General features: G+C 44.5%; 3 protein-coding genes across 3 annotated transcripts; 2 read left to right on the top strand and 1 right to left on the bottom strand.

Annotated features, from left to right (window-relative positions):
- Window positions 1-266: 266 nt before the first annotated feature.
- LOC132259586 (probable chitinase 2) lies at window positions 267-4144 on the bottom strand. The gene is made up of 5 exons (XM_059757284.1): window positions 3506-4144; window positions 3063-3098; window positions 2863-2991; window positions 1516-2015; window positions 267-995 (listed from the first exon to the last, which is right to left on the bottom strand). Exons 1-5 carry the CDS (start codon window positions 3612-3614, stop codon window positions 309-311), a joined length of 1461 nt encoding a protein of 486 aa, XP_059613267.1. The 5' UTR covers window positions 3615-4144; the 3' UTR covers window positions 267-308.
- Window positions 4145-4655: 511 nt separating this feature from the next.
- On the top strand, window positions 4656-7435 carry LOC132259426 (DDB1- and CUL4-associated factor 8). Its single transcript, XM_059757059.1, has 5 exons — window positions 4656-4852; window positions 4959-6143; window positions 6205-6522; window positions 6598-6835; window positions 6904-7435. The coding sequence occupies exons 1-5, from the start codon at window positions 4722-4724 to the stop codon at window positions 7171-7173; spliced, it is 2142 nt and encodes a 713-aa protein (XP_059613042.1). The 5' UTR covers window positions 4656-4721; the 3' UTR covers window positions 7174-7435.
- Window positions 7436-7483: 48 nt separating this feature from the next.
- On the top strand, window positions 7484-19939 carry LOC132259056 (dynein axonemal heavy chain 7). The gene is made up of 4 exons (XM_059756602.1): window positions 7484-7636; window positions 7695-17775; window positions 18205-19544; window positions 19604-19939. Exons 1-4 carry the CDS (start codon window positions 7484-7486, stop codon window positions 19796-19798), a joined length of 11769 nt encoding a protein of 3922 aa, XP_059612585.1. The 3' UTR covers window positions 19799-19939.
- Window positions 19940-20008: the final 69 nt, after the last annotated feature.

A 20008-nucleotide genomic window follows, 5' to 3' on the forward strand; every position in this document is an offset into this window, starting at 1 on the left:
TTAAATTGCACAAGTCACCATCTTCTTTTCCACTTCACAGACTATTAATTGCAAATATTAACTTTGCCTTTGAAGATTTCACTCTCCTTTGCGCGCTAGTGTTGCACTTCTTTCGTGCTAGCACTCACTCTCGAGATTCCGCCAATCATCATGGAAAACTTTAAATAATTGAGTTATGCCAGGAGAGAGAGAGGAGGAAAGTGCAGTTTTCTTTATGCACACAGTTTGCCAAAGTGCATTAACTGTGGAGGTCTCTTTGAGGGGTGGTAGAATGCAACAATTGGTAGAAGGAAGCCACAGGACTTTTATTAACATCTAAAGTACCCGCATGAAAAGATGGACAGAATCACTAAGGCAGCCAGGAAGTGCGTCTGAAAGCAGACTGTTGCTGACGCTGCCGCCCCATGAGGTATTTCATTGTCCTTCTCTTGCTCCGCAATAGCAGCCTCCTGCTCCAGCTCACTTTGCGCCACGATAATCGCCTCGTTGATAGTCCTCAGCAGTGGGAAATTGTCATTCACGCGTCGCGGGAAGGACAGCTTCACGCCTTCCCTCGCCACGTAATCCACAAAGGTGTCATTGTCCCGCTCGCACTTGCCCAGGAAGTCATCCGTGTCAATTGACCACACCATCGCTCCTGCCAAGTTGAGCTTCACCGCATAGCGGATTTTATTAGCAATGGAGCGTCCGCTGTCGAATGTAACGACTCGCGTCTCTCCAGTTTCTGTATTCTGCTTCCGCGCCACAGCCTGATCCGTCGCCTTGTCCCATGTGACAGTCCAGGCGGCTGAGGTATTCTGGACGGCGGCGCAGATCTCATTGTAGCCCATAAAACCACTCTCCTTCGTGTAGGGTCCTGGGAAGCCCTTGTCGTCCGTGGGATCGCCGAAGTATCCCTCGCCATGGGCCAAAAACGTCCGGCCATAGAAAGGAAGACCCAAGACGAGCTTGGAAGGCGAAGCTCCTCTGGACAGCAGGTGGGCAATTGTACTTTCCTGCACAGACAAATAATGGTTGTTAGATTCGTGAAAGCACTGAGAAAAATATATGACCAAAATTTTCATGTGCTGAAAAATGTCAATACTCCCTTAGAAAAGATTCACAGTCTTGCAATGTACATTGAAATGTCTGTTATATATGCATATGTGTGCATACAAGTTTATGTTGATTTTTCATAACTTTATAATAGTTAATTCAACAATATTACACGGAGGATTATTAATACAATGTGTGCAAAACATTGCCATATGTGCAATGGTGCAGCATATTTCAAATTATTATATAGTGAATCATCAGCCATCCATAATTTTTTCGCTTTGTTTTACCTCAATATTATCTCTTCATATCGCATAGCGATTGTTTTAAAATTAATATAATAATTGTTAAATGCATGATTGGAAATTTTCCTCAAGGAATTTATGACTTCTTATCGTATGATATTATAACGTTCCAACCATAATGTTGAAATGATAAAATTTCGCATAAATATCTCTCAGTGATTTAAAAGAGACTCACAATGTCGAGTATTCCATTATTGTCCAGTGGCGCATTTGGTCCCACTTTCTTATCCCAGCTTCCGGAATAATCATAGCACATAATATGCATAAAATCCAGGTGATTTGACAGAGTTTTCACGTCGTAAGCCTCATCAATCATTATCTTTGACGCTCCAATGGCCGAAGTCAGGATCAGATCGTGTTTCCGAAATTCTCTCTTCAGCTCCACCACCAAATTGACGAAATTCTCCTTATCCTCAGGCTTGCCATCTCTCTGCGTTGGATACTCCCAGTCGAGATCCAGGCCGTCAAAGTTGAAGCGCTTCACAAACTCCACGGCATTCTTCACAAATTTCGCCCTCCTTGCAGGATTCGCGCTCATTTGGGAATACTTCACCGATCCCTCGTTCCATCCTCCAATCGCCAGAGTGACTTTCAGGTGTGGGTTGATCTTCTTCATGCCAGTGAGTCTCTCGAAGCCACCCTTTCCGTAGTTATCCTTCAAATCCTGCCATGGATCTGCAAAAAGTGTGAAAAGGAAGTGGTTTTTTTAAGAGATAAAATCGCGAGAAATCCATTTCCAGCCATCGGAAACCAAGCCGTCCCACAAATATTTGTCCATTGACAATATTTACCTATCAAAGAAACCATTAACGCCCTGGAAATTGCTTTGTCACCTGATCTCTAACTGATTTAATTGCAATGCAAGAATCCGAAGACGCCCATAATTCCAATTAATTCACTAATGAACTTGACATGAATATCTCAATATATAATTAGCATCAGAATGAGTCTAGACCATGGTAGATATGGAATCAATTGAAAACCAACACGTGTAATGTGAATAAATACTTGAGATTGCGAGGCTTCGATGGAAATCAATGAAATCTGCAATTATTGGCGTAACTCTTCTTTACTTTCACTGCATTTTGATAAAAAGCCTCGCTTACAAACACTCGTGTGGGCAAAGAAAGTGCATGTGAATCATGTGAATTGCATAACTAATAAATATGCATTGCTTTTGAAATCTTATCAAATCAGCAAGAAAATGCGACACAATTTGTGTGAAAAGCCTGTGTCTCTGCTTTGCAGATTTCGCAAGAAGAATTTTTACAGTGCCACAAAGTTTTAAACTTCCGGCATAGTCTTCGCAGAACAAAGAGGCAACTCTTGGAATATTATTGCAAAGTGTCTTAAATATTCAACACGAAGAGTATCAGAATTCGAGGAATACTTAAGTAAGGTAAGCCACAGAAGCGTGACACCCAATTTCATCAACCCTCTGTTGACTGAGGAATTCAATACTTCCTCCAGTGATCGAGCAGATGGCATGGGGAGGGCGAAAAACTACTTCCGGAAGCCTTACCCAGAGCCTTAATGCCATCCGTGTCGGTGTCCAAGCCGGAGAAGGCGTAGATCAAGTGTGTGCAGAGGCTGGGATCCACGTGGTCCAGTGTGAAGGAGCCAAATCCCGGTCGGTAGGTCGCCCAAGTGCCTATGAGGATTCAAAGAAAAAAAAGCAATATGAAGGAATTCTCACATTTGCAATCGGTGCTAATCACTCACCTATATAACACACCACGACTTTGTCGTGCGATGGGCCTGAAAGAGCAGAGAATTTGGCCGTTAGAAGACATAAATTTGCTGGAAATTCTCCGCATTGTGGCAAAATTTCCACGCGGTCCGCGGCAGAAGAATCAAAGCGTGAAATATTGTATGAAAATTGAGTGTGCACACACAATAAAACGCACAGGCAATATGAAAGTTGAAGGTGAGTCACAAGTAAATTGTACAAAATGTGAATTTTAATTGAAAATGATTAAATATTAATTGATGAATTAACCGCTGTACTTCCTCAAAGACCCTTTTTCTTGCCTTTTAGCCACCATAAATGGCTCACTGATTGATTTGATGAGTGATTTCCGCACAAGAAATCGATATGGATCACAAATCAATTGATCTCAGCAGAACGTGAGATTTGGCAAACTTCTGGGGCACTCTCACATTACCTGTTCCACTCGCTGTGACATTTTGCAGGCTGGAGCACAGCAGAAAGGCCACCAAGTGGAGGATGATCACAGTGAAATGCTGATTGTGTAACAGAGTGATTTTCTGCATCTCTCATTCACTTTTCATCTGACTCACGGAGCACAAAAAAACACACTCAGCCAACTTTCATTCGCACACACACGGAAATTTACACTTTTAGCAACGCGTAATTTTACATCAATTGTGTCTATCTCATAGGATTATCGCATTTCCCACACACAAAATATACCTCCCTTTTCTGCAAGAATTACAAGGTTGCACCTCTCACATAACACGAAAAATGTTCTCGCGGGAAACAATCGCGACTGAATCTGACCAACTTCTTCGGCTTCCCAACCAGCACTTAAACCGGTTTACCACTCCTCGAGTATAAGAGCAAATGGCAACGGTGAGACAGATCTGAGACGCTCTTTTTTTTCACGATCACGCCGCGATCAATTAGTCCAATAGAGCATGAGGTCTTTTTCTCCGCCACACGTTCAGCTATGCCTCGGAATGGTCCGCTCTCTTCGTGCTCGGCGTGTAAATTGTACGCTCTTTCGGTTCTAGGCGGCTGACAATGTGACTCTTTTCGTACCTCATGCTCCGACACTCTTGGGGGAACTGAACAATAGTCACTGTGTGTTTGCCATTTCCCACACGGGCTGCACACACTCTTGACCACCTGAGAAGAAGAGGAGGAAAGGTGAGTCAGTGTGTATGTGATATACAAGGTGATATACAAAGGTAAGTGTGTTAATGCAGAATCCATTTCACATTATAAAAGAAGTGCTGAGGAGTCAATTATCCGTCGAGAGGAATTTTGGGAATTATAAAAGAAAATAGCTTATATAAATTACACAATATTTCATTTAAAATCAAATACAAATTCGGCCACATAGTGTTCATTGCTGTGAACTGACATATAATTCTCGAATTTGATTTTTACTTGCGTTGTTGACAAATTTTAATAATAATAATAGAGTTCAATTTGAGATATGAAAGTAAATGACCATCTTGAATTACCCGCCAAAAATTCATAGTTTCAATCGAAGATATACGCAACCCAAAGCTACTAATGAATATAGTCATCTCTGTCTCGCAATCATATGTTTTGTTGCCTCTCGCTCTGGCAGATGCTTTCCAAAGCTTGCTTCGACGATTTGACAGAATTGAAGTGAAAAAATCGAGTGAAAAATGGACGAGGAATCAAAGTCTGGAGAAAGTCCATTTGCTGAAGATATGGCGGATAGCCAGTCTGCCAAGAGGACGCGCTTGAGCGACACAGATGCCGACAAGGAGCCGAGCCAGGCTGGCAACAGTCACAGGTGAGCCCCAAACTGAGCCCCACAATTACGTCAAAGTTTTGCGTCGTTGTCGCGTCAGTGTGACTGGGATTTCATCACTGATTTCCACTCTCTCTCTCCCGGGCAGTGCCTTCGCCGCATTCGAGGGCGCGAGGAGCAGCCAGATGGACAGCAGCAGTGAGGCCAATGACGCTGGCGAGGCCTCCACGTCCACCGCCGTGTCGTCCATGAGTTCCTCCTCAAAGATCACGGCTGTGCCCACGAGTGAGGACAGCGGCCGGTGCGCCTCGGGATCCGGCACCAGCACGGCGGCCACCGGAGCGGAGTCGCGTCCGGCCAAGTCGCCAACCGTGGCGAAGACAAAGCACGCCAACAGAAACTACCGCTCGTCGAAATTCCGCTCCTTCGTGGGCTCTTTCTGTTCACCCACACCCTCAACGTCTGACGACGATGACGAGGGCACCACAACCTTCCGGCAGCGCCTGACGGAGCGGAAGGAGCGCCGGGAGCGCGAGTCAACTCCTCAGCGCGACTCTCTGATGGACGTGGACGGGCTGAGCAGCGACGAGCGCCCTGAATCCGTGCGAACCAATGTCTCGAGGAGTTCATCGTCATCCCCGTCACTGTTCACGTCCAGTCTCCTACAGCCGTCGGACTACTCGGACAACAACGATGCCTACAGCTCCCAGTCGTCCGTGCAGTCGCACGAGTACAACGCCGTGGGCAACAAGGCAGAGTTCCTCTCCTGGCCCAAGCCGCCGCACACGTGGTGTTCCCTGCCAGAGCTCATGTACCGTCAGCAGGGCCTGACGGGTCGCGGCAGACGCACCATGGCCGGCCGCTCCACTCACATGTTCGAGCGCCGCTTCGGCGGCTCGCGACACGCCGTGGAGCGTCTCGAGTTGATGGTGAAGCTGAATGAGCACGAAGGATGCGTCAACAGTCTGAATTTCAATCGCTCAGGCAATCTCCTCGTCTCCGGCTCGGACGACTTGAAGATCATCCTGTGGAAGTGGGCGTCGCAGGAGCAGCACGACTTCATCTTCGACAGCGGTCACACGTCCAATGTGTTCCAGACGAAGTTCATGGAGCTGGGCAATGTGCACATCATCTCGAGCGCAAGAGATGGCACGGTGAGACATCACGAAGTGCCTCCCGGGAGCGACAAGCCCATCAGCACACAACTCATTAAGCATCTCGGGCCTGTGCATAAGGTCGCCCTGCCCGCCACAGCGCCCTTCGAAGTCCTGTCGGCCGGCGAGGACGGAAATGTGATCAGATGCGATCTAAGGGAGAGCAATAAGCGCGAGAGGTGAGTTTAAGTGTGTTTAGTTTAGACGCTATTTCCCATCAATATTTCCTTATCTCTGCAGGATCGTCACTATTAAGGTCAACAATCGACGCGTTCCGCTCTACAGCATTTCCTCTCATCCGATCGATCAGGAGTTCTGCGTGTCTGGACGTGATCAGTATGTGCGTGTGTATGACAAGCGCAACGTGAAGAATGCCCTGAAAATCTTGAGTCCTGAGCATCTGGTCAGCAAGAAGCCCTTTACCATCTACATAACATGCGCAGTTTACAACTGGGTGGGCACTGAAATCCTGGCCTCATACAGTGATGACGATGTGTACTTGTTTGACAACAAATATCAAACGCCTGGATCGTATCTGCACAAATACCAGGGACACGAGTAAGTATTTATCCATCGTCGAGCTTCTGAAACTGTTACTAATTCAAACCTTTTTCTTCTTCTTCTACAAAACAGTAATAGTTCAACCATCAAAGGTGTCAACTTCTTCGGGCCGCGCTCTGAGTTTGTGATGAGCGGCAGTGATTGTGGCAACTGTTTCTTCTGGGACAAGAACACAGAGACAATTGTCCAGTGGATGCCTGCAGATGAAGCTGGTGTTGTGAATGTCTTGGAGCCACATCCAACCTTTCCTATTCTTGCCACTTCAGGTCTGGATCACGATGTGAAAATTTGGATGCCATCGAATGAGAATGTAAGAGAGTGAAAAGAAAAATCATCCCTAAATTTTTCTCATATATTCTCTCTGTTTTCTCTTTGCAGGAGCCAAAGCTTGAGGGCCTGAAGAAGTGCGTTCATCGCAATCTCACATGTCGCACTGTCGTCGGTGAGGATATCTTTGATGATCGCATGATCACATTCTTTGTAAGGCAGTGCCTGAGGAATCGTCGAGAGCGTGATCCGAATTACTGTCCCAATGTCGCTGAACTGGTCTCATCGTCCGATAGTGATGATGACATGGACAATATGGACAACATGGGTGGTGACATGGATCCGGACAATTTGCGTTCACTCCCATGCGCACCGTCCTAGAAGATGATGATGATGCGCGCCTTTCCAGCACCAGCTTAAGTGATTATATACCGGAAATTTTTGTGTCTACTGTTTATCCCGGGGTTTTCATTTATCTCAGCTAATCTCTTCTCCCCTCAAAATCCACTCAATTGAATTGAATTGAAATCACATATATATGTATTTAGTGAAGTTTTTCCTGCAGATGTTTATATAGCCAACTGTGGGGATATTAAATCGATTTATTCACGGGGTAGCAACGAATTGTGTTGTTTATTTACTCCATTCCACTCAGTTCGGACTATAATTCCTTTCAGTGAAAGTGAGGAAAATGAGCAAATATCTATCGAAACTCATTAAACCGCCCAGTGACTACGAAAGGTACGAGAATGATGCTTTCTCTCAGCATCCATTGATGCGATTTCGCCTCTCTAACATCCGGGAGAGGAGGCATTTCAGTCTGCTGAAGCACAGGGCGGCGCTGGTAACTAGCTTCATCATTCTTCATCAACTTTCTCATTGATGAATTTACTTATTTATAGGGAAAGATTCGTGTTTGTCGTACTATTCCTGAAGACTTGTCGGATGTTCTGCCACAGAGACAAGACAGACTCAGACAGAAGCTCTTTATGTACGCCAATAAAGCGCCCATCCCAAAGATTCTTCACCGTACTGAGCGGAAGATTATTGAATATGTTCCTGGGCGATTGAGGAATCGGTATCCGGACGCTGTGGAGGATTACATGAAGGAAGTTCGCGAGGATTACGATAAAATCATTCGGGCGTTCAGTTTGCAAAAACTTCTGGTGCCCAAAGAGGGTGAATTTGTGCCACCACGAGAAGATTTTCGGTTGAAAGCGAAGGGTAGAACGAGAAATTACCGGCAATTTCTTGAGAATCGCAGGAGAATCGGAAGAAATCTTCTCATTACTGCCCCCTACATCAGATGCATTGTTCACTTCTCTAGTCTTGATTTTCCGGACGTGCTCAATGATTTGTCACGCTATCGCAAGCTCGGGGAGATAATATTGGATGAGTTGGAAAATAAGGCACGCAAGGATTTGTACACAAATGCAGAATTCCTGAAGAAATCCTGGTATCCAAAGATTGTGCGCGTGATGGTGAAGTATTACAAGAAGAAAGCCATCAGTCGAGTGGATTTGCCAAAGATCCTGGAATGTGCATCAACACTGATCAATCGTCAGATCACTGAACTGAAGATCAGGACATTGAATAACATTTGCGAAGTAATTGAGGACAGAGAGAAGATTCCTTACTTGAAAGTCAGTTTGATTTGTGAGAAGCAAATCGATTTGTATCCGACATTGGAGAAGATCTTCAAGGTTTATCATGACATGATGGATGATGTGGCAGAGATTGCAAATAATTTAACCTCTCTTGAGCTGCTTGTGGATCCGGAGATGTTCAAGACTCACGATGAACATCTCAAAATTGCCGTGGGAGAGATTTACATGAAAGAGGCCCATGAGAGACTTAACAGGGTTCTTGAAAATGCTTATTCACCGGTGATTCTGTATCTGTCTGCCTTTCAGGAAGAGTACAAATTCCTATCAAGTCCAGCAACACAAATCTCCATTGAAGAATTTCTCACAATCAGTCACACATTTGATGAGTATCTAACGAAAATCGATGAAATTCAGGTGTTCATTGATAAACTGCGGCGATGCATTCAAAGGGAGTTCTTTGACTTTATGACACTTAATCAATTTGAGGCGATTCAGAGCCTCAGAGAAATTGCAGACATTCTTGTTGACAGAATAACCGATCATATTGTCTCTTCACATCGACAAATGTGTGATGATATTTGCTCAACATTTGTCGAGATTAAGCGAAAAGCTCTGGAGATTCCAAAATCCACTGAGAGCCTCCTCGAATCTGCTGAATACATGAACTACGTGAAGAGTCAGCAGATGAAGGAACTGCAGGATCGCATTGAGGAGTGTCTCAAGATTGGTGGCACACTGTTGGAGTTCAAGGAGCTCTCTAAAGAACACCTTCAAGCCCAAATCTCCACCATCAATTGGTACAACAACATTGATGATGTCTTCGAGCAGAACGCTCAACTGCAAGAGTTATACAAATTCCAATTCGAGGAGCATCTCCAGAATGTGGCCAAGAAGTTGAATGAGGATATTGCAGAAATGCTGCCCACTCTCTCGATCATCGACGACATGTGCGAGACTGACAAGTTCAGGGAGTACTATGGTCTCCTCCAGAACATCATCGATAATCTGAGGGTGTTTGAAAATTATGTGGAGTGGCTGAACAAAGAGGAGAAGCTGTTCAAGTTCCCCAAATCCACATATCCAGTACTCGAGGCGATTAAGAATTTTGTCATTCCTTTCGCCAAACTCATGAAACTCTGCATTGAGTGGCTGAGACACTTTTATGTGTGGATGGACGGACCATTTGAATACCTGGAACCGAACTTTGTGGCCCAAACCGTCGATGAATATCTGAAGGAGTTTCAAGAGACCCAGAAATACTACCACAATCGCATCAAAGCTGATCTCATAGGGAATCCGATTTGCAAATTCAGAGGACAAACCGAAGATCCGTCTGTGGAGAAGCATCCAGTTCCTTTGAAGCTGTGCTGGAAGATGATAAATTGGATTCAAGATTTTCGACTGGGTGTGCAGATCGTCAAAATCATCTGCAATCCAGCACTGAGGGAGAGACACTGGAACGAAATGTCCCAAATGGTGGGTTTCGACTTGACTCCTGACGCTGGAACCACTCTGAGGAAGTTTATCGATTATAAACTCGAGGAGAAGCTTGCAGACTTTGAGATCATCAGCATTGGGGCGAACAAGGAGCTTCTCCTCCAAGAAAATCTCACCACAATGATCGAAGAGTGGAATGGAGTTCAGTTCCAAACTGGTCAGCTGAGGAACACATCACTGATGATCTTCAAAGGTGTGGAGGATATTCAAGGATTGCTTGGTGATCACATTAACAAAACCTTAGCCATGAGAGGATCAGCCTTCGTCAAGCCATGTGAGGCTGAAGTGAAGCAGTGGTACTCCAAACTGGTGAGAGTTAATTCAACCATTGAACAGTGGTTGAGAGTTCAGATGCTCTGGCTCTACTTCCTTCCGATTTTCTCATCTCCCGACATTGTTGCCCAAATGATCAAGGAAGGTGATCTGTTTAGGGAAGTCGATGCAACATATCACAAATACATGGCAATCATTGCTGAAGATGCTGAAGTTATGAGGATTGCTCCACTTCCTGGACTGCTAGAAGACATGCAGGCGGCTAATGACAAGCTAGACACGATCACTTGTGGTGTTAATGGATATTTGGACCGAAAACGGCTGTTCTTCTCGCGATTCTTCTTCCTCTCCAATGATGAGATGCTGGAAATTCTCTCAGAAACCAAAGATCCTGTTAAAGTGGATTCTCACCTTCTGGCAAAGTGTTTCGATGGCATTCACAAACTCTCCTTTGATGATGATCTCAACATTCTAGGAATTTGCAGCGATCGAGGGGAGAAGATCACGCTGCTAAGTTCAATTTCCACACAAGATGCTCGTGGGAGTGTTGAAAAGTGGTTGTCAGGAGTTGAGAGGGAAATGATCAGAGCGGTGAAGGATGAAATTTTCCGAGCAAATCAGGATTACTCCGCAATTAATCACAAAGAGTGGATACTCAAGTGGCCACAAATGGTAGTTCTCTGTTGTCAGAAAATACACTGGACCCTCGATGTGGAGTTGTGCTTGAGAGGCGGGAATTCTTTTGCGAATCTAAGAAAGAAATTCACAGAACTTGAGATGGAACTCAAGGAGATTGTTGATATGATGCGATCATCAGAATTAACAAATCTGCATTGGACATCACTGCGATCACTGATTGTAATGAATGTGCATTCTATGAATATCGTGAAGGAGCTTCTAGAGAAGAAGACCACCACTTCTGATGAATTCATCTGGCTCGCTCAGTTGAGATATTACATAATTTCTCAAGAAGTTTCCCTGAATATCATCAATGCGAACATTTCTTTCGGATATGAATATCTTGGGAATCATGATCGTTTGGTCATAACTCCGCTTACGGACAGATGCCACAGGACAATGATTGCCGGCCATCAGTTACATCTGTTCGGAGCACCAGAAGGGCCGGCAGGCAGTGGAAAAACCGAGACTTGCAAGGATCTCGCCAAAGCTTTGGCCATTCAATGCAAAATCTTCAACTGCTCAGACTCGCTAGACTTCACGATTGTGGGAAAATTCTTGAAAGGTGCAGCTTCAGGTGGTGCCTGGATTTGCTTCGATGAGTTCAACAGGATGCAACTGGAAGTTTTATCCGTGGTTGCCCAACAAATCTACACAATCATTCAGGCTATTCGAGCGAATCTGATCAAATTCCTCTTCGACGGTCTTGAGCTTCCCTTGAAAGCCTCTTGCTATGTCTGCGTTACCATGAATCCTGGCTATGTTGGACGATCAGAACTTCCTGACAACATTAAGACACTTTTCAGAACTGTGGCAATGATGGTACCGGATTACAGGATAATCGGAGAGATTTCTTTGTACTCCTTCGGATTCCAAGAAGCTGGAAAATTGGCCAGAAAAATCGTGACAATCTACCGCCTCTGTTCTGAACAATTATCCTCACAGCATCACTATGATTACGGAATGAGGACTATAAAGAGCGTCATAGTAGCTTGTGGGACTCTGAAAAAGCTCCTTCCTGATGAGGATGAAGAGATCTTGCTATATAGAGCCTTGTCAGATGTGAATCTTCCGAAATTTGTCTCCCATGACATTCCACTCTTCGAGAATATTATGAAGGACCTTTTTCCCGGAAGAATAGTACCTGCTAAGGATCAACAAGAGTTTGAAGAAACTTTTACAGCAGTTTGCCATGAGAAAAACCTTCAGATGACGAATAATTTCCTCATGAAAGCTTTGCAAATCTATCATATGATGCTTGTTCGGCATGGTTTAATGATTTTGGGAGAGTCATTCGCTGGGAAAACCACTTGTTTGCGCGTTCTTGCAGACACTCTCAGAAAAATCCTCCCAAATCACCAGAGTGTCTCCATTGCAATTCTCAACCCAAAGTGTGTGACTATCAGTGAACTTTATGGCACTTTCAATGGCGTGACTAATGAATGGACAGATGGAATCATTTCGAAGATCTTCCGACAATTCTCTCAAGACACCAGCACAGATTGGAAGTGGGTGATCTTCGATGGACCTGTCGATGCAGTGTGGATAGAAAATCTCAATACAGTCCTCGATGATAATCGCAAACTCTGCCTTACTTCTGGGGAAGTCATCAAAATGCCGACCAATCTGGTGATGATCTTCGAAGTCATGACACTAGAACATGTATCACCAGCTTCGGTGTCTCGATGTGGAATGATCTTCATGGATCCCAGAGAATTGGGTTGGAAAACACTGGCAAAGTCTTGGATTAATCAGTGCAATCCATTGTGGATGGACGGAAATAGAGATCTCATCATGGATTTGTTTTCCTGGATTTTCCCGCCTTGTTTGAAATTCTTATCACGACACTGTACACAATTTCTCCATCCAGGCGAGATGAATCTCGTCATGAGCACTTTGAATCTCTTCGAAATGTTCATTAATGAAGCATGTGATGATAATACTGAGGAATTTGCCAAGAATCTCTCCACTTGGTTTCAGGCCGCCACGGTGATGGCGATCTTTTGGGGCCTGGCCGGGATTCTCGATGGAATTTCTCGTGCCAAATTCGATGGCTTTTTCCGGGAAATTTGGCGAAACGACGAAGAAATTCCACTGCCTGAAAGTGTGGGTAGAATTGAAGTTACTCTTCCAACTGAGGGACTCCTTGTTGAGTACTGCTACCACTTTAAACAGAAGGGAATGTGGAAATATTGGCCAGATATCGTTCGAAGGATGGAGCATGAAGTGACTCCTCTAGGGATTCAGGTTCCCACCATTGATACAGCAAGATACTCTTATCTCTTTGAGCTTCTGATAAAGCATAAGAAGCCATTTCTTTTGACTGGACCCACGGGAACGGGAAAGTCTTTCTTCATCCAGAACTTCCTCATGAGTAAAGTGTCTCAGGAAGTTTTCACGCCCTCTTTTGTTACTTTCACAGTGATGATTTCCGCCAAGCACACTCAGGAACTTATCCTCGCGAAGCTGGTGAAAAAGAGACGTTGGCAATATGGAGCAACGCGTGGGAAAACAGCAATAATCTTCGTTGATGACATGAATATGCCGGAAAAGGATGAATTCGATGCTCAACCTCCTCTGGAACTACTCAGGCAATTCTTCGATCACTCCTTCTGGCACTCAGAAGCAAATCCAATAAACCTGAAAGACATCCTGCTGATCTGCTCCTGTGGTCCTCCTGGTGGATCTCGTCAAGTTGTCTATCCGCGCGTCCTTCGTCACTTCAACATTTTCTCAATCAATAACTTCTCAGATGAATCCCTCAGTCGAATCTTCTCAGCACTGCTCCTCAATGGACTCAAAGCCAGAGGACATGCGTCAGATGTGATTTCCGCTGTGAATCCCACAGTGGCGGCCACACTGAATCTGTACAGAACTGCGTCGAAATCACTGAGACCAACTCCTCAGAAGTCCCACTACATTTTCAATCTCAGAGACATTTCGAGGGTGATCTCTGGCTGTGCTCTCTTGAGGAAGGAATCTGTGGATAACAAGAAAATGTTCCCAAAGATATGGCTTCATGAAACCATGAGGACATTCTGTGATCGTCTCACGGATTCAACTGATCGTGAATGGTTTTTCAATGAGATTTCTACTTCAGTGGAGGAATACTTTGGGGAGAAAATCTCCACAATTTTCGAGGAATACAAACAGGAAGACAAGGACATACTTTATCTTGATGATCTCAAAAATTTCATGTTCGGATCATACTTGGATCTCGCCACTTGTCCGGATGAGAGGAAATATGAGGAGATTCCTGATTTGGCTGCGCTCAAGGATCTCGCTTTGGCCAGTCTTGAGGAATATAATGCCAATCACACTGCTAAACTGGATATTGTCCTCTTTGGATACGCTCTTGAGCATCTCAATAAGATCTGTCGCATCCTTACTGTTCCTGCCGGAAGTTGCCTCCTTGTGGGCATTGGAGGATCAGGCAGACAAAGTTTATCTCGCGTGGCGGCAGGAATATGTCAACAGAGCGTCTTTCAGCCTGAAATCACCAAAGAATATGGACTCGAGGAGTGGCGAAGAAATCTCAAGGAAGTTCTAAGGGAAGCTGGCGGCCTGGGCAAAGACACGGTCTTCCTCTTCAGCGATAGTCAAGTGAATCTTGAGGTGTTTCTCCAGGACATTGATTGTCTGTTAAATCTGGGAGAAGTTCCCAATATTTACGGAATCGATGAGCGTCAGGAGATTCTGGAAATGGTGCGACTGGACGCTCAGGGTGGCAACAGGAACATCGATATAAGTCCTCTGCAAGTTTTCACCTTCTTCGTGAATCGCTGCAAGCAGCGTCTTCACATTATCCTGTGCTTTAGTCCCATAGGAGACTCTCTCAGATCTCGGATTCGACTCTATCCCTCCCTGGTAAATTGCTGCACTATCGACTGGTATGAAGAGTGGCCACCGGAAGCACTAGAAATGATAGCTCGTCGCTACATGAAGTCCATTGATATACCAACACCGATAAGAGAGTCCGCTATGGTGGCGTGCAAGAACTTCCATAACACAGCAATTCAACTCTCTGGGCAGTTTTTCAAAGAGACCAGCCGAACGATTCATGTTACGTCAGCCTGCTACCTCGAATTGGTGAGATCCTTCAGGAATTTGATGGAAAAGAAGCAGCAGGAAATTCAGGAGTCCACGAAGAGATATGAAGCTGGATTGGAGACACTCGTTCAAGCTTCCAGCACTGTGGCGATAATGCAGAGAGATCTCAATGAGCTGCAGCCTAAGTTGATTGTGATGGCTGCAAACTCGCGGGAGATGATGAAACAGATCGAAAAGAAGACCATCGAAGCGAGTGAAGCCAGTGAACATGTGAAGAAGGACGAGGTGAATGCCAATGCTCAGGCAGCAGTTGCACAAGAATTGAAGGATGAATGCGAAAAAGACTTGGCTCAAGCCATTCCAATCCTAGAAGAAGCCATCCAAGCTCTCAATACACTCAAGCCAGCCGATATTACACTTGTAAAGTCAATGAAGAATCCTCCAGAAGTGGTGAAACTCGTGATGGCAGCGGTTTGTGTGATCAAGGGCGTTCCACCGGACAGAATCAATGATCCTGCCACGGGGAAGAAGATCATAGACTACTGGGGGCCCAGCAAGAGGATTCTAGGCGACATGGGATTCCTGCAGTCACTTAAAGACTTCGATAAAGACAATATTGGTGTGGATATTATGAAGAAGATCAGGAAGGATTTTATTCCTCACAAGGACTTCCAGCCTCACATCGTCTTGAAGGCGTCTAGCGCTGCTGAGGGTCTCTGCAAATGGATCATTGCCATGGATCTTTACGATTCCGTCGCCAAAATCGTGGCTCCAAAGAAGACTCGTCTCGAAGCGGCTGAAAAGGAATACGCAGCCACTCTGAAGATTCTCAATGAGAAGCGCCAGATGGCTGAGGAATTAGAGAGGAAGGTGGGCCTCCTTAATGAGGAACTCACAGAGGCCAATCGCGAGATGCAACGCGTGGAAGCTGAGGTGGAAGTTTGCAAGAATAAACTTCAAAGAGCAGAGAGTCTAATTGCGAGTTTGGGTGGTGAGAAGAATCGCTGGACGCTCGCTGTTGAGCATCTCCAGAAACTCTACAACAATTTGGCCGGAGATATCCTTATGTCGTGTGGCTTTATAGCTTACTTAGCGCCCTTTAGCATCGCCTACAGAAAGCGTGCTGTGAAAGAGTGGCACGCACTCTGCATAGAACTCAGAATTCCTAGTTCTATACCCTTTAGATTCACCGATGTTCTGGGATCGGATTTAAAACTGCAAAATTGGAGTATTGCTGGATTGCCTAAAGATGCTTTCTCAGCAGAAAACGCTACAGTTCTGGACAATTCCAGTCGATATAGTCTCTTCATTGATCCTCAGAGTCAAGCCAACAATTGGATTAAAACACTAGAGAAGCCGAATGGATTGCGAGTTGTGAAGTTCTCTCATTCTAACTATATGAAGATCTTGGCTGAGTGCATACAACAAGGAATTCCATGCCTAATTGAGAGTATAACCAATGATCTGGAAGTTCAACTCAATCCTATTCTCTTTAGACACACATTCATCAAAAATGAAATGGAGTTTATCACTTTTGGGGGCGAAACCATTGAGTTTTCATCAAATTTTCGTCTCTATTTAACTTCAAATGCTCGAAATCCTCACTATCTTCCGGAAGTTGTGAACAAAGTTACTATAATAAATTTTTCTTTAACCCTGCAAGGACTTGAGGATCAACTCTTGGGAATCGTTGTGGCTAAAGAGCGTCCTGATCTGCAGGAGCTTCGCCAAAAGCTAATCCTCGAGAGTGCCGAGAACCAAAAGGTGCTGAAAGAAGTTGAAGATGGCATTCTAAAAACCCTATCGACAAGCAAAGGTGACATCCTTGAGGATGAACGTGCAATAAAGATTCTCGATGACTCAAAAGTCCTCTCAGTGAAGATCAAATCCAAGCAACTCACATCGAAGAAGACAGAGAAGGAGATCGAAGATTTCCGCTTCAGTTACCGTGCAGTCGCTTCGCATTCATCAGTTCTCTACTATTGCATCACCGATTTGCCCAACATCGATCCCATGTATCAGTTCTCGTTGCAATGGTACATCAATCTCTACATTTTCTCCATTGAGAATGCCAACAAGTCCAAGGATATCTTCCGGAGATTAAAGTTTCTCATGGACACGATCACTCTCAATCTCTACACAAATGTCTGCCGCTCAATTTTCGAGAAGGATAAGCTCCTCTTCTCCTTCATCCTCACCACGAAAATCATGATCATGTGCCATCAAATCCGACAAGAGCAATATACTCATCTCTTGAGAGGTGGTAAATCACTCAAGGAATCCCTGCAAAATCCGGCTCCAACATGGATCAATGACAAAATGTGGGCTCACTTGCAACAACTGGAGCAAATGGAGGAATTCCAGGGTTTTATTGAGGATTTTCACACCAATCTCCCCGAATGGAAAACCTATTATGACATTAAGGAGCCCCAAATTGCTCCCTTCCCACCTTCCTGGGGCAATAAGATTAATCGCTTTGAGAAGTTATTGGTGCTCAACGCTCTTCGACCGGATAAAACTGCAGCTGCAATTCAGAAGTTTGTGGCCTGCGAAATGGGGCCCTTGTATGTGAGACCCCCTGCATTTGACATCACCAAATCCTTCGAGGATGCTAACTGTCTCATGCCCCTGATCTTCATCCTGTCGCCAGGCGCCGATCCAATTGGCGCTCTCACTCTCCATGCGGAAAAGATGGGCTTCAGCAAGGCCTTTGAGACCGTTTCCATGGGCAAAGGCCAAGGACCAATAGCTGAAAGACTGATCAAGAGTGCTCAAAAGGCAGGAACTTGGGTTTGCCTTCAAAACTGCCACTTGGCCACCTCTTGGCTGCCCACGCTGGAGCAAATTTGGGAAGATATGGACGTCCATAACACTGCTCGTAAGTATTTTAAGTTATAATAAGTTCGATGGGGTTTTCTTTTATTATTAGAAGATTTTGAAACCATTGGAAGTATTCACAAAACACAAAATATTGTTGTGTTTTAGTAAAAATATTGCTTTTAAGTTCTTTCTTGGTCTCAGATTTGAAGTCATTTACCTCGATATCCACTCAAAACCTGCTGAATAGAGATTTAAATGTGTTTATTTATCACGAGCTGTAGAGGGTTAAGCCTACAAGTGATTGAAGCCCTGTATAGAGTTATAAAGATAAGGTAGAAATGCTCAGGGAAAAAATTCACCCACTGAAATGCCAAGGAAGATAAGTTAAAGTCGTTAAAATGCTCAATGACACATGAAGAGAAAGAGAACAATAATATCTAAATGTGCTTCTCACATGAGAAATTAAAAAAAATTCTTCTCTACACAGTAACTTTTCGGCTTTGGTTAACGAGCTATCCAGTTGAGAATTTCCCACCGGCGCTCCTCCAGTGTGGAGTGAAGATGACCAATGAACCGCCAACCGGATTGAAGCAGAATCTTCTGAGATCTTACAATTCAGAGCCGATGAACAATGAACAATTCTACACTGGGTGTCCAGATAAGTACAAAGCCTTCACTAAACTCTTGTACGGTCTGTGTTTCTTTCATGCTGTTGTGCAGGAGCGTCGAAAATTCAGTGCTATGGGCTGGAATATTGCATATCCATTCAATGAGACGGACTTTCAAATATCAGTGCGACAGCTTCAGAGATTCATCAACGAATTTGCGGAGATTCCTTTTGAGACGGTGGCCTATCTCACTGCTGAGTGCAACTACGGAGGACGCGTGACTGATGTCTGGGACAGAAGAGTGATTGGAACTCTTCTGCAAGACTATTTCAATGAAAATGTCGTTACAGATGTGACTTATAAGTTCTCCGACACGAGTTCGGCCTTTGCAATTCCTACAAAGTTCGAGCATCGAGATATCGTTAAGCATATTGAGAGAAATATTCCATCTAATCCATCAACGGAAGTTTACGGATTGCACATGAATGCAGGGATTTTCAAAGATCTGACAATGTCTAAGGTTCTGCTCAAGTGTTTAACACTCACTCTGGGCACGGCTGATGATGAGACTCTTGAGGAATCCCAGGAGAATCTCTTATTGATAATCATGGAGATTGAAAAGAAACTTCCTGGCAATTTTGATCTGGAAAATATCGGTGAAAGATTCCCCATAGACTACTATGAATCAATGAATACTGTCTTGATGCAGGAATTGGAGAAATTCAATGTTCTACTTGAGGAAATCCGAACCACTTGCCGTGAGATTGTTGATGCCATCGGAGGCTTTGGTGTTTTCACACCACATCTCGAGTCAGTGGCTTTAAGCATCAAGAATGGAGAAATCCCACAGAGATGGAGAAAGAAATCCTTCCCAAGTCTGAAGCCCGTTGGATCTTACATTGAAGATTTACTTGAAAGAATTTCCTGGTTCGATAGTTGGTCAAAGAATGGCATTCCAGATACTTTTTGGCTTCCGGGATTCTTCTTCACCCAAACCTTTCTCACTGGTATACTGCAGAATCACGCCAGACGTCACCAAATTCCAATAGATGAACTCACTTTTGACCATCGAATTCTCAACGGGGAGGACAATTTGGCTGATGGAGTGAAGATTTCTGGACTATTTCTCGAAGGAGCAAAATGGAATGCTGTGACGCATCAATTAGATGAGCAAAGCCCGAAGATTCTAATACATCCCATGCCGAAGATTTATCTCCAGGTGAGTATAATAGCGTTTATTTAATAGGATCTTCTTTGTAAAAGATATTCTTCTTCCAGCCTCTTCTGCATGGCAATCTCAAAGTGGAGGAAAGGTACGAGTGCCCCACGTACAGGACAATGGACAGAAAGGGCGATCTCTCAACGGCCGGTCACTCCACCAACTTTATCCTATCAATCCTCTTGCCCAGCGACAAAAAGCCATCACACTGGATCAAGCGGAGTGTGGCTTTAGTGTGTCAGACCAGCGATTGAGGACTCCCACGTGGACGAAGTGCAATCGCTGCAAGTGTGTTTTGTGTCATCTTATAGAATTGCGAAATATATTTGAGCGTGACGTGCAAGACAAAACGGTCATAATTGTGTGAATTGGGACAAAATTTCTACCGTTATGCGACGATAAGATAAAGAGACATTTAAGAATCTCGATGACCACTTGATGTCTTCTCTTCGTCAATATAGTGT

This window comes from Phlebotomus argentipes, unplaced genomic scaffold (assembly GCF_947086385.1).
Source record: "Phlebotomus argentipes unplaced genomic scaffold, Phlebotomus argentipes genome assembly scaffold_18, whole genome shotgun sequence".
Classification (NCBI taxonomy): domain Eukaryota; kingdom Metazoa; phylum Arthropoda; class Insecta; order Diptera; family Psychodidae; genus Phlebotomus; species Phlebotomus argentipes.